This window comes from Chelonoidis abingdonii, chromosome 19, assembly GCF_003597395.2.
Source record: "Chelonoidis abingdonii isolate Lonesome George chromosome 19, CheloAbing_2.0, whole genome shotgun sequence".
In the NCBI taxonomy this organism is placed as follows: domain Eukaryota; kingdom Metazoa; phylum Chordata; order Testudines; family Testudinidae; genus Chelonoidis; species Chelonoidis abingdonii.
In genome coordinates, this window is record NC_133787.1 from 38,388,590 (window position 1) to 38,403,815 (window position 15,226).

The 15,226-nt window shown below is 47.5% G+C and overlaps 1 protein-coding gene across 1 annotated transcript; it reads left to right on the forward strand.

Moving 5' to 3' along the window:
* The first annotated feature begins 356 nt into the window (after positions 1-356).
* ZNF469 (zinc finger protein 469) lies at positions 357-14,969 on the forward strand. Its single transcript, XM_032764269.2, has one exon. The coding sequence runs from the start codon at positions 357-359 to the stop codon at positions 13,509-13,511; it is 13,155 nt and encodes a 4,384-aa protein (XP_032620160.1). The 3' UTR covers positions 13,512-14,969.
* The last annotated feature ends 257 nt before the right edge of the window (positions 14,970-15,226 follow it).

Consider the following 15,226-nt stretch of genomic DNA (forward strand, 5'->3'; position numbering starts at 1 on the left):
TGCCCAGGCATGGCTAACTCCACAAGGCGCGGGACGGGAGAATCCAGCCCCCGGCTGAGTTGTGGCTTCCCCTTGCTCCGTGCTATTAGACATGCCCATGTCGTTTGTCCTGCTTAGACTCATTGGGGTTCTTCTCTATTGTAGGTCCCGCCTGGAAGCATGAGGTGAATCCCAGGTGCTCTTTACCAACGAGACCTGCCCAGTAACCAGGATAGATGTGGGAGCAGGGTACCCCTGCCTATTTAACCAAGCCTCTTCCTAGCCACCTACCAACAAGAGACCATGCTCGTGAAGGAAGGATCTAATCCCACAGATGTAAGGGAAACGAGTGCCTTCTAGCCCTGCCCCTTGGTATCATGACAGGAGAGACCCAGCATGTTTATGCCGTCAGTGATACTGAGTCCAGCTCCAAAGATCAAGACAAAGACTTTGCCTTTGAACGTTTCAGTGGGAAAGGTGGGGGGGAGTTTAACGGCAGCTCCCTGGACACCTCAGAGCTGTGCTTGCACAACGGGACTGAGAGCGGGTCCCACTTCCCCAACGTCAAGGACAAAGAGCCCCACAGCCAACGGGAAGCTGTGATCAGGCCGCAGCAAGCAGGCAAGATCGACTTCAAGTCCCTCCACAACAAGCCCAAGTTTTCCAGTGATGGTTCGTGGGGCAGTGTCAAGGGGAGCCCACAGTCTCCCATGGGGAAGAGCCGAGTAAGGGATAAGAACAGGCGGTCTGGGAAAGGGGAGCGCAGTCACCACCAGCTCTACAGGCTCAGCATTAGCAACTCTCGGTCCAACCCCACCATTGGCATCGCCTATCCCCAGCAGAAGGTCACTCCACCCAAGAAGCCAGAAGTCAGCCGAGGACCCAGCTTGGGAAGCTACCGATTCCACGTGCCCAGCATCCCCGAGAGGGAGGCAGAGCTCGAGCAAGAGGACCTGAGCTTCAACCAGTGCTTCCCAGAGGTCTCCTCCAGCCTCACCTCCGGCAACTATACCTCACACACACCAGCCGCCGCACGCCAGAACCACAATGGGAAAGGACAGCCGTCGGCTGGCCTCTCCCACAAAAACCCTGGCACTAACGGGCAGTTACACTATTTAGAGTTCCAGGCAAATGGGAATAAGTCTTGGCCTTCACCGGACAAAAACTTCCCGGGTGCTAGCTATGGTATCTCTGCTCAGAAACCATACCCCTTCCCTGAGAGTGGCAAAGCCAGCACGCACTGTCTGGGCTCCTTGCCATTTCAATACCCCTTCCAGCCGCTGCATGATGTAGCAAAGGATCCTTTCCATAATGACACTACCAGCCAAGATTATATGGATGTTTCGCTGGCAACTAACCAGGTGATTCATGGTGCTTTCGGCTTTCATTCTTCCTCGAGGGACTGGCAAGACGAGGCTCTGGGCAACGGCTCCTACGAAACCGTAGCCCCAGAGGGCAGGACATATGGCCTGTCTTCTCAGTCAGCTCAGTTCCTACATTCCTCGGCCCCCGGGGTCCAGCAGCAGTCCCCTCTGCCTTGCTACAAAGGAAGGAATGAGCATTCTGGTGAGCTCAGTGGTGCTCTCTCTTCTTCTGGTGCTATCGACCAAACTCCAAGCACTTTCCAAGAAAACCAATCTGTTTTCCCACCTAGTTTACATACGACTAGTATGCCAAAGCCAGTGAGTAAGGGGCAGCCTTCACTGAAAGACAATGGACCTAGTCAAAGGATACTGACCCAAGGTAGCTCTTTGCGAAGGAATATGCCACAGAACTCTCTACCCCAAGTGCACTTTCAGAACAAAGTTTATTGCGGTTCCCCGGCGAGCGGCATAAGCCCGGGATCGGTGCCTTTTGAGAAAAGCATGCCCAGTGCACCTCAAGCCCACCCCCGGCTCTTGCAAGCCTGGGATGGAGCCAATAAGGCGTTCTCGCCTGTGGACCAGACTTCAGCACCTTATTCAAACCCTGTTGGAAGTCAGTTCTCATTCGAGTGCCAGTCCAGCCCTGAGCAGAGGCAGCACGTGCAGAAAAACTCCAGGATGCCATGGCAGCAAATACACCTCACCTCCACAGTGCCCAGCCAGAACAGGATAGAGCTATCCAGACAGCTCACTAGCCAGAAATTCCCATTCCCCCTAAGCACCTCGCAATGGCCAGGGGGCAGCAGTCTGCAGAAAGGCACCCCCAGGTATCACAGCCAAAAGCTCCTGGCAGGAGAGGGTCTCTTGGTGCAAAGGAGGGACCCCACCCGGCAGAGCTGCGGCTCAATGAACGCTTTCTCCTTTGAAGGTGGGAAGGACACCAGGTCTCCCACATGCGACTCCAGGAGCAAACCCCTCTTCTTCGGCATGACCCAAACGGTGCCACCAGCCACTTCCAGGAGCTCTCCCAATCCGACGTTGGCTCTGCCACCATCGGCCTTGGTGGCAGCTTCACCATGTGAGTCCCCGCTCCCGTCACCTGTCCCCAACCCCACCTGCAGCAGCACGTGTTCTTCTCTCTCGCCTATGTCCAGCAGCCCGGTCAACCACAGCTTCGAAGACAGCCAGCTGTCTGCAGCACTTACCCCGGCACCCTTCTTTCACCATCCCTGCCACCCCGCGGACATCCTGAACTCCAGCTCACTCCATTACCACCCGCCAGACTCCATCAAGCCCTTCCACTTCCCCCTGGACACCCCAAAGGACGAGCACCTTCTCAAATGCCTCCCGGAGACCCAGTTCCATAAGCCAGATATTGACATGGCCAAGAGATGCCTGGATGCCTTCGAGGGGGAAACGCCTCCCCCGCCTTACTCCTCCCATCACCTGCTGGCGAACTCACTGAGCAGCGCAAGCCTGGACCAGCTGGACGTGCTGCTGACCTGCAAGCAGTGTGACCAGAACTACAGCAACCTCTCCTCCTTCCTGGAGCACCGCCAGTTCTGCAGCTCGCATGTGGCTTTCCAGGGCGAAATGAGAGATGCTTCCAAGGGGGCTGAGGCCAGGAAGCAGCTCCCCCTAGAGTCCACGAAACACTCCCAAGCCAGGCCAGGGCCATCGCTTTCTCCCGACACCCATTCACACCTGCTCGCGTTAAACAAGCCTGTCAATTTCCCGTTAGACGGGGAAGGCAGAGGGGAGGCAAAGGAGGACCCGCTGAAAGGCCATATATTTCATGGGCTAACCACAAATTCCTTGCCACTTACTGCTTCCGACTTAGAAATCGATGATGCCAAGCTGGATAGTCTGATCACGGAAGCGCTGAATGGGCTGGAGTATCAGTCCGATAACCCCGAGATTGACAGTAGCTTCATAGATGTGTTTGCTGATGAGGAACTCACATCAGTGAAGGGCACGGGCAGCGGGATGCCACACAAGGTGAAGGATGGCCCAGCCTCGGAGAACAAACTGAAGCACACGGGGAAGGACGACAAGCCAGCGAGTCAGTCAAAAGCCGTCTGTTATTATAAAGAGGATCATCCCAGTGGAGAGCAGGCTCAGAGCAAAGCGCCAGGGACGCAGCATGTTCCTAAGAGGAGACTGGCAGGCAAGTTCACAGACTGGGGGAACAAAAGGCTGGAGAAATCCAGTGTCAAGGAGCTGGCTCAGAGCAAGGCTGCAAATCGGGTGACGACTGATAAAGCACAGCCTGACAAGAATACCAAGCTGAAAACAGGGAGGAAGGGTGATGGTGACTCTGTTACTCCAGTGACTATGAACCAACCTGACTCTGATAAAAACCAGCCCAGAAGCCTTAGTGAGGATGCTTATTTGAAGAGTGAAATCAGGCCAAGTGGTACCACCCCAGGGCCTGCCAATAAGAACCCCAAGCTGCTGCGGTTCCCGATGAAGGACGTGAAAAAGCGGAAGCCGAGGAGCGGCACATGGAGCAAGGAGCTCATTCATAAAATCGTGCAGCAGAAAAACAAGCTGCACAAGCTGCATGCGAAGAGCGATAAGAACACCTCGGTCTCCAGAGACACTGAGAAGCTGCTGCCGGCAGCCCAGGACAGTAAATTCAGTGAGTACGAGTACATTTCAGATTCAGATGATGAAGGGGTGGTGTATGCCAAGCTGCACGGTAGAAAGAAGCTGGGGTCCGCATCAAATGGGCGGACCAAGCACAGCTTTAGCAAGAGGTGCTCAGGGATAGGGGAAAGGACCAAAGAGAAAGAGCCAACCTGGACCTATAGCCAGAAGAGAGATGGTCAGGAGCACAGGCGGGCCCCAAGCAATGAAGCAATAAAGAAAGATGGCATTGCAGCCAGAATCCGAAGACGAAGCAGCCGATCGTCCACCAGCAGCCGTCATAGCACTAGCTTGTCCAGTGAAACTGGTGCTAGCCCCCCAAGCACTGACAGGGCCGACTCTGACAACGAGAACGAAAGCGTCCAGAACAGAAGATACCCAGATAGTTCTGAGCACATCACACCACTTCCAAGGAACCCGCTGAGCCTTATTGATAAAGAAACTCTAAAGACAAACAATGAAACCAAAGTGGGCTTTTCCAGAGGGACAAGGAGGTTTGGCTCAGCCAAATTTTTGCTGACTGGCTCCACGACACGTCACAGCGATAGGTCACGCATTTCTCCGACAGGTTCTATGAATGAGGAAAGCTCACCAGAAAGCAAAGAAAAACAACATCACAGCAGAGATGCCTTCAACAAGGGTCCCGTCAAACTTTACTGTGAGGAGGACACAGAAGAGCAGAAAGGAGCCACTAGCTATGCAGGTGAGATAGCGAGACCTAAGCCAGACGCTCAAGATTCCACTGATTTGACAATGACCAGTCAGAGGCGTCCATTTGCTGCTTATAATGAGGACACCCTCACTTACCATACAGAAGAGTTAATTCCTCCCTCTCACGTTGGTACTGATGCCAGCCCTGAACAGGTGAGCGCTACCTATTCGCCTGCTGGAATCAAGTACTTAAAGGAACGTGGACTTTGTGATGACCATAAAGATTATGCTGCTCCAGTCGGCTGTTACAATGGGGATCCTGTTGGAATGATGCTAGCCATCAAAGGACCCGATACCTATGTGAGCACTGATGACACACTTTATGACCACAAAGACCTGTCCAGTCGCTATGATCCTAACCTTTTCTCAAAGCCTCCAGCCGTGGGGGCCTCACACATTAACAATATGTACTTATGCCAAGATGACATTAGCACCAGTTCATTTGAGCAGAAGCACTCTGATTTCACCCCCTTTGCCTCAGAAAATCAGCAGACCAAAGTGTCTTCCCCTCTTGGCTTTGACTCCTCTTCAATATTCGGAGAACTTCCCGTAGCTGAGTTTGATACTCCATTATACGACAGCGTTGCCACAAGTAAGGACAATTATGTCACATTTGGATGCAATCCACCCAGCAAAACGATGCCGTTTGAGCAGCAGTATCCTCCATTTCTTCAAGAGAAGGACTGGGGTCTAATGGAGGAAGTGTCTCCAATTTTGTCGGAAGACATTGGTCAGTTTCATACCCTTTCTGTGGAAAAGCCATTAGCTAAGAAATTCCCAGATGAGGGAACCATAACGCACAATCAGATGTCTTTACCTTTGGCAGACAGGATTGGAGATTATAATGTAGCTTTTATGAACAATATATCAGATGAGGAGCTGGAGATCAAGCGATTAGTTACGGAACTGGAAAGTCAGCTGCAAACCAGCAAATTAAATAATGAGGCATCCGAAGTCCATCAGACATCTGAGCAACACATCGGCACACAGCTGAGAAAAGCAACTGACCAGTTTTCACCTATACACGTGGATCAAGAGACAGGGAATGAAAAGGATTTGTTCTTGACAGATGCCCTTGGGAATACAAACCTTCTTTCCACAAAAGTCTGTGTGGGCCAAAGTTTAGTGAATGAGAAGCCTACAGTTCTCAACATAGATGGCAACTATAAGAACCACCAGGATTCTTGGCCCTGCCCAGCAGAGTTTAGTTCTTTAGAATCAAGCATTTGTACACCAGCTGCTGAAGATTCAATCTCTGTAGATCATTTCTGTTCCAAAGAGGCCTGCGATAAGCTCCCGGAAGCTCTGAAGGATGCTGAAACTTCCAAGGAAAGTGACTCCAGAGAGATGGAGAATGAACCTTCCCGGGTTATCCCTGATTCATGCATGCCAGACAAATTAGAAGCTCCAATCTACACAAACCATATGATAAAAAGCCCTGCCATTGTTACTGATTCCTTGCTCCCTAAAACTCTAGAGGCAGCTGAACTAAATAAACACGATATTTTTCCGTCCCTGCCAAGTAAACACGGAGCTGACGGGTTTTCCGAGCCAGGGAAAATGGATAAAACCTTTGATGATCCTCCAGAGCTGGAATCTTTCAGCAGCCACATTCCAAATCTGAAATCTGAATTTGGGTTTCAGGAAGATCGGGTCCCCACCTTGGATCTCGCTTTGTCTTCTCATGCCAAAAATGACATGGACTCAGAAGAAAGCCCTGTAGACAAAGCCGAGTCACCCAAAGTGCTAAAAATCTCACTGCACTTCGAAGGTGATGACAATGGATCTGTTTTATTGGAAGAGACTGAAGAAAGTAAGGATCCTGAAGTCTACCAAACCCCAGGGCCCTTTGACAAGGCTAGCAACCGGAAAGCATCATTATTTGATATACTGAGTGTGTCCAAAGAGACTGATTGTGGTTCAGAAAAGGTGCTAGCCTCCCAAGAAACTACCGCAAACCCATTACAGCAGCTCCAACTGTTTGTTGCCCGGACAGTCAAGAATAATGAAGAAGAGCTGATGATGCCATGCTTCCCAGTACTGCTCTCTGCCAATCACCAACCTTCAAATGCCAATATCCAGTCTGAGCAGGAAGAGGAAGGCATGGGCAGCTTGGAAGGCGAGAATTCAGCATGTCATCATGCATGTGTAGAGGGGAACAAGCCTATGGGAGGAGAAGCAGAGAGCATGGCTACTACATCAGAAGCAACTGGAGTTTTTCCAGAGGCAGGTGAACAGCTGGAGTCGTTCAATGAAACAGACACCTACACTGCAGAGCAATCCACATTTGCGAACCACAAGCTGCACAATAATGTAACAGAGCTGCAGCACTTAGCAGATGAATGTTCAGAGCCCAGTGACATTAATATCTGTGCAGATGGCGTATCACAAGAGCATAATAACCTCTCACCATGCAGCAGCGCAACGGTAACCCCATTGCTAGGGCAAGTAAAGAAAGCTGATCAGATTGTGGAGGAGCAAGAGCAAGATAAAAACAAAGCAACCTTGGCATTTAAAAACCACAGACAATCCTATTTAAACCATAGTTTGTTTGAAAAAGAAACATTAGGCAATGCACTGACAGAGACACTAAAAGTAAGCGCTGCTGAAGGTAATGCTTGGTCTGAGGGAGCTAGTCATCAAATGCATTTGTCATGCACCATAAAAACCAAATGCATAGGGTCCACCAATAACCAGGTGGGACATGAGACACAGCTTCCTTGCAGTGCATCTTTGGGTCCTGCTAGCTCTTTGAATCCTTCTGAAGAGCTTCACCAGGAATATAATTTGTTGCATGAAACTAACATCTGTTCAGTAAATGCTCGGCTTCCTGAAGATGGCAATGGAAAGAAAAAGCAGGTCCTTGATGCTTGTCACTCCAAAGAGGACTGTCTGGTCAGTCTGCCTTTGCAAACTAGCTTTTCTCACCACAGATATTTGCAGAACAGTAATAATGAAAATGTAGAGTTCTCGGACTTCAGTGTGCAGCTCTCGGGAGAGGATAGATACACTGCCCCTGTGCTTAACACAGAGACTCAGTCAAGTTCATTCGTTGTAAAAAGGTTCAACTCTGACTCAGAGAAAAATCTAGTTTGCTGTTCCACCCAAAGTCCTTTAGAGCAAGGAAAATGGAAAGACACACGTGTCTTTCAACCCACTCTTCAGCAATGCAACACCACTGCTCCCGCACCTTTGGGTGCTATTGGAAACATTCGTCATTGTCCTGCCAAAGACATTCTAACTAATTTTGAGCAGTCTGAAAAAGAAGGACCGGCAGAACCTCATGTTCCACAATGCCCTGGTGAGCTGGCAGTTTCTGGTTTGGAGCTGGAAAGCCCCCAGAAATTGCAAATGAACGACTGTATTCTTCCCTGCATGCCACCTTTGGAGCAAAATGACATTGGTGATGAGCTGCCGGAAAGCACTTGTGCTGAGCTGTTATGCCCTCTTTATAAAGGAAGCAAGACATGCACCATCACAGAGACGATTATTAATTCTCAGTCAATGCCTCTGCAAGGCATCCATGCTTGTCAGCCCACACCAGAAACCAAAGATTACTCAACACAGCCCAGTAATCTTTCGCCTGTTGGAGAAAGAGATGGAGAGGTAAACTTAAATCAAGAAAAGGAGCTTAAAAAGTGCCATTATAATGGAAATAAACATCAAAATGAGTCAGAGGCCTCGTGCAATAGCTTTGTCATGCAACAGATCCCAACTATTGTAAGTACTGTCTGTAAAAGGACAGCAGATTCTGGCCCTGTTGATCAAGAGGTCCACCAGTTTACAGAGGTGCCAGAGATGATACCTAGTGACTCCTCCAAAAATGTGGATAATAGAGAAAATAATTCAAAAGGAGATGACTTGGAAAGCCAAGGGGCAGAGAGTACTGGAGGAGACAGCAGTTGTATGTTACATAACATGGAGCAAGAAGAGGAGAGTGGCATGTTTAAAAATATCCCAAATGCGTCCAGAAATGGGCATCTGAAAGAAAAGAAACAAAATGGCCTCCAAGTCACTTGTGATATTTGTTCTGCATCTTTTAGATCCAAACCAGGATTGACCAGGCACAAAGCTGTAAAGCATCGAACAAAAAATGATGGCACATTGATGCCAAGCAAAACTTCAAAGTTCAGTTTGAATTTGCTGGAGAAAACATCTAAAATGTCCAAGAAAGTCTCTAGGAAAAGCATAAAGGCCACTGCCAAGGAGAGAATGAATAACACACAAATGCCAACCAGCGCTATTGGACACGTCTCCAAGAAAACATGTGCAGGTCAAGAGAAGGAGCCCAATCCACAAATGCAAGAAGTAGTTAGTAGAGTGCTCAGTGACCTCAGTGTCATATCGCTTGAAGTGTGCCATGAACGTCATCACACAGATATTCTGAGTAAAGAAACAAAGACAAAATCGCATAGCTCAGAGACAGGGGAATTGGATGAATCAGTGACAGAAAAGCCTGGGCTTAAAAAGCAACCAAATAAACGGGGAAAAGGCAGAAGAAGCCAAAGCAAAGATCCTGGAGGGATAAATAGAAATTTAGAGAAGAAACAGAGTAGAAAAGCAAGAAGGGAAGTAAATATGTTTCCCAATGAAAGTGAAGTCAATGAATTGTCCAACCTGGAGAAGAATGCTGCTGATGGTCCTTCCAATGTTCTTTCCAGTAGAATCAACTCCAGTCTATCAAATGTGATTGAAGATTTGGCTGATCCAGGCAGTTGCATCTCAGCAGAGGAACAAGACAGGCCATGCTCACCCCAGCAGTCTCACACAGCAAAACGGTCACCTTGCATAGTTAAGCATGCAGATGAAGTGGGTGATTTGGTCGTCTCTTCCATGGAGACAGACAGGCAGGAGTCACTAAAGGTCCCCGTGAGCTGTCAAAAGCAGATGGAAGATCCAAGTCAAGGAGAAAAGGCACAGGCCAAAGAGAAATGGGCAAGTGGGTTTATGAAGCAAGTGGAGAAGGGGTTGAGCAAGGTATGCAAAGAACAGCATGATGGTAGTGTTGGCACAAATGTGAAGGAACATGAGAATTCCTTGGGAGAGAGCAATCATGGGAATCATAGTAGTGCCTTCAGGCATCCCTTGAGTCCTGCCAGACCAGATCTGTCTTTAGAAACCTGTGAATCTGAAACAGCCAACAGGGATCCCACTAAAGGCGTGTTGGAAAATGCTTCTGATGACAGCCCTTTTTCGGCAGAGTCAAAGCCCTGGGGAAAGGGAGAGTTATTACATAGAAAGGAGTCCTGCACTGGTGATGCAACTGAGCCAGACCTGCAGGGTTTATTTGATGATGACGTCACATTCGCACAGCTGTTTCCAAGGGACAACCAGTTCACCCGGAGGAAGTGCACGCGCGTGTATGGGAAACGAACCAAGAAACCCAAACCTGTCACTGATGCAAATGTCGGGCCAGTGGGTGCCATAGACTTCTTTCCCATCCAGCTGGCTTCAGACCTCAGTGAAACCAGCTCTTTCTGTGTCACCAGGGATGATCCTTGTGAATATGAAACCATCTCCATTGATGATGCCTTGATGCTAAACATGTGTCACAGCAGTAAGCCAAAGGGGTGTGATACCAGCGCCAACACTTCCACAAATATTGCACTGCAGCCAGATTATGAGAAAAACAGCCAAAGGAAGGAGGTCATTGACCTGGAGGATGATAACATGTTAACCTTCCTCTGCCAAAACAACCAGATGGAAAACATTCCGAACTTGAACATTTGGGGAAGTCTTGAAAAGGCGGCAGAAAATCTTCCTGCTGATGAAGTACTGTTCAAGTCCCCTACGGAGCTTGAAAATGAACATTCAATAGCAGAAACTAGCCCAGAACCCCCAGAGCTGGAAGAGGAACCCTTCAACAGCAAGATAAATGAGGACCAAGGCTCACCTGAGTTTCATACAATTGACATTGAGATGTTGAGTGCAAAGTTCAAGATGCAGGACATGTGCTTTTTCAGTCCTTGCAAAGATAATCCTGGCCATTTGGATGAAAGCATGGTGTGTTTCAAGCAGAAGCCAAGCCAGCATAGCAAACACAGCAAAAATAAATTAGAAGATGGGAAGCCAGGCAAAAATCGCAACGATATGAACATCAAGACTAAGGATAAACAATACAAATGCAAAGTGTGTTTCCAGTGGTTTCTCACCTTAGGGGAACTGGACTTTCACAAACTCACCCATAACCCTTCCCCTCCACCTACCTGTTATATGTGTGTCCAGCGCAAATTCAGCTCCAGGGAGCAATTGAGGGACCATTTAAAAGAGAAGCATGCGAAAAACAAAGCTGGCCTGTGGGCCTGTGGAATGTGCCTGAAGGAGATTTCCGATGTCTGGATGTATAATGAGCATCTCAGAGAGCACGCCACACAGTTTGCTCGGAAAGGTCAGGCTCAGAAATCAGCGATGGGTCTGCCTACCTGCTTCAGCGAGGACAATGCTGCGGTCACCCACTTCCTGAACACTATCATGTATCGGAAACCAAGCAAGTCATCCAAGCTGGTGGATTCCACCAGCAAACACCTTGCCAGCAAAGAGAACAAGAGCCTAAAAGAGCCACCCCTCGACCAAGAGGCAAAGGCAACTAAAGACACCTTGGAAAGCAGTGTCAAAATTAAATTAACTTCCTCCGCCTCCAGCTCTTCCAAAGGGCCTGCCAGTCCATCTCCAGACAATATGACAAAAGGTGAAAGCGCTCAAAAAGCTGTCCCCATGCATCCGGATTGCAAGGATCCTTCCAGAGATTGCCATCACTGTGGAAAACAATTTCCCAAGCCCTTCAAGCTCCAGCGCCACTTAGTGGTGCACAGCTTACAGAAGATTTACTTGTGCCACAAGTGCCCGATGTTCTATCCGGAAACAAAAGAGCTTCGAAGTCACCTGAGTCAAGATCATGGGATAGCAGAGGAGCCGGAGATCAAGCACACCACGCTGTATACTTGTGAGCTCTGTGCGGATGTCATGCATGTCATCAAAAAGTCGTTCATATGCAGCATGTGCAACTACACCTTCTCCAAGAAAGAACAGTATGACAGGCACATGGAGAAGCACCTGGTGGGAAGCAACAAGACTTTCAAATTCAGAGGGGTCATGAGGCCTGGCATCTCATCCAAGGATGGCAATGAGAAAATAAAAGAGGAAAACTATCCAAGGGAGGACATGCCACCACGCAAGAAAAGGAAGCTCACACACCATGGCAGCTTGGATCCACACAACTCACCTGTGCACTTTGACCATAGTAATGAACTACAGCTAGCTGTTGTGCCTTTACCACCTCCCAGTGAGTCCTGCCTTGAAACAGGTGATGACCCTGGAGCAACTTTGCCCCAAACCTCTGTGAAAACAGAAGACCTCGTGGGTGACTTCTCAGACCTCCTGGATGAAATGGAAAAATCTCAGTTTGATACCCTCCCACCGCCCCCATGCCTGTCTCCTCTGCCCCAGGCTGTCGTGAGTGATCCAGAGCTCAGTTACACCACAATGCTTTCCATTGAAGAACTAGACAAAGGAGCCTTTGATGAGAAGCCTCTTCCTTTCCTGGACTCTTCTGAATTTCGAATGGACCTTTCTAGTTTAGCTCATAACCAGGCAATGGACGGAAAGCTATCTCCACCTCATCTCACTGAGAAACATAGGCATGCAGATGGCCAAGCAAAACCAAACAGGGGCAATCAAAGAGAACATGTGGTGCGGATATTGGACAATCCCAGTTCACGAGAAGAGCCTGTCGAAGAGATCCCTTGCCTCAAACTAGCTAAGAAAATCCCAGAAATTTCTGCACCAAAAGTAGAAGCTCCACTGGCCAAGGACGCTCATAAAACATTGTGGAGCAACCCGAATGTGGATGGTGCTCCTAGGAAAATTGCATCCAAGCCCAATTATTCAGAGTCCACCTACCCCTCTCTGCCTCTGAAGGACAAGACAACATCACCTGTTCTAAACAGGGCTGCCAAAGATTCAGCCCCTCAGAAGAAAACCACAGGCAGTCAAGTGAGTGGCGAAGCTGCCTCTGCTGCAACTGGTAATCTGGGCAGCACAGAGGAGATCCAGAAACCCTGCTCACTAAAAGAAAAGGCCATGCCTGAGACAGGTGTCTGTGCCAAAGACGGCAATGCCAATGCCAGTGTCAGAGAAATAGGATGCAATCAAAACAGATTCTCGAGTCAACTCAAAGATGAGGGAGTGGCCAATGCTGTGAAACACAGCCACTCGGATCCAGGTAAATCCTTGGACAAGCCGGCTCTGAATGGGCCTGGCAAGCTGCACCCGAAGAAGCGAAAAGAGCACAAGTCTTTGAGTCACAGAGGCAGCTCAGCGTCTAGGGAGAACATTGAGGGAGATGGGAAGAAGAGGAAAGCCCGAACACCGGGCCCTGGGAGGAGCGATGGGGCTGGAGAGCTCAAAAGAGCCGAATGGACTAACGAGGCTTCTGCCCTTTCCCCCGGGAAGAGGGAAATGCACTGCAACAAACTGATCCCCAAGCCCAGAATGTCAGGAGTTGGCAACCAGCTGAAAAAGATGGCGCTGGACACCTACAATCAGAAGAAGGTGACTAACCGTCATTCCAATGGAGACCTGAAGCGTAGGAAGGACATCCTGGGGAAAACCTTTCACCATCTCCTAGCCAAAGGGCCCGCCACATCCCTCCACAGCTCTTTAAACAGACACAGAGCTGTCCAAGGTGCTAAACCTGCTGACTCTCACAATTACAGGACAGCCGAATCCCAGAACAATCTCCTAAGCCAACTGTTTGGACAGAAATTAACGAGCTTTAAAATTCCTTTAAGAAGAGATACTTCAGAGTAATTTATGAAAGTGACTTATGGTGATCCTCAGCTGCTTTCATGGGGTTTGCAAGGGAAAAAATATCAAAGCATTAAATTTGTTCGTGTAGCATGATTTTTCTGTCTAGTTTAAATGAACTTGCACTGCAGCCTCTGTGAAATAGTTTGCTTTGTGTCTACTAATCTACTTTAATTCACCTGATTTATCATGCAAATGCTAGAACTTTGATGTTGCTGATGATTTTCATGAACTGAAATTGTAATCGCTTTGGGCAGACTGAATTGTCAAGAGCAATCGCTTTATTGCAGAAGTGCTGAGGTTATAAGGATATTTGCAAATCTCAGACCCTTTTGAGACTGCTTCTGTGTTATCTTTGTACAAAGTACTTGAAGAGATGAACTTCATTCCATAGACGTCTTATTCAGAAGGTGCAGTACACTGTAGAAAGCAATTTTTTTTAAAGATTTTGCACAAATAATCCTGTACAATTCATTAAATTGGGAACTGGCCTACGACATGATAAATTAAAAAAAATTAAATTAAGAATCAAGTGCCACATATTTTGACAGCCATTCCTAAGAATTTGTTTCTACGTTGCCAAGAAAATAATGAACTAGCTTGCTTGCTGCGTGGGCCTATTACAGTGTTTCAAACATTGATGCCCTTATTTGACCACTGTAGATGATGTAAATGCATGAAAAATGAGAATAATGCTAGCGAACTGCACCTTGACATTTGTGACAAACTTTTTTTGTTTCACGGATAAAACTGTGCCAACTTACCAGACCAGAATAGTACTGTCCAAGTGACCATAACGGTATAACTTCTAAACTATCTTACTGTATTGACTTAGTAGCTATATAGGTATCAGCTTTTTACTATGCAGTTACTGGTGCTATTTTTATTTTGTAATGTGAATACAGACTTCCTTGATTTAAAAATAAAAGGGAACAGATAGGAAGTAGCAGTGACCTGTAAAAGAAATCAAAGCAGGAAAACAAAGCGTTTTATAACATCCTGTATGCTGGTACTCCATAGTGTTAAAGAGGTTATGTCATGTTATCGAGCAGGTATACAACTGAACTTTGAACCAGAAAGAAATCTCAGGTGCAAATGAGGACATGGAAGATACTTAAATACTTTTGAAATACTCCCAAGTCAAGGAGGTGAAGTAATGCACTGATGTGATATGAACAAATAGAGTACTTTGCGTCTGTCCTGCAAACAAAAATTTTTTTTTTAGTTTTAAAAGGAAAAAAAGAGGCTTTATCCTGTTAATATGTATCTTTACTGTCCTTTGTATTGTATAAAAAACTATTGTAGGTAATTTACCTTGGGTGCAATGTGTTATGTCAAAAGTTTTTATTTTGATATTTTGTCAGAGAGGAAAAAGAGAGCAAGAAATGCCTTTTTATTATGTCGTATGTGTGCTATTAAAGTGCCTCTTTAATATTGTTAAATAAAGTATGAGATGAAAATATGAGGTGGTACTGTAAAATCATACCTAATTAATCTTTTCAAATATATTCCAATATTTTCACAGAAACCCCCTGACTCCATGGAATTTGTCAGAAGTTTTTCTTTCTTCTCCTTTCCTGCACTGCATGCACACACACACGCCCCAATTTTGCTGGGAATTTGCAGCCAGAGACTGTTTATTACTCTGTGTGTGTGTGTGTGCGCACGCGCATGTGCAGGTACACACACACTAGGATCTGGTGCGGTCTTATAACCAC

Coding starts and splice junctions, on each gene's coding strand:
- ZNF469 (XM_032764269.2), top strand. CDS start 357: ATGACAGGAGAGACCCAGCATGTTTATGCCGTCAGTGATACTGAGTCC.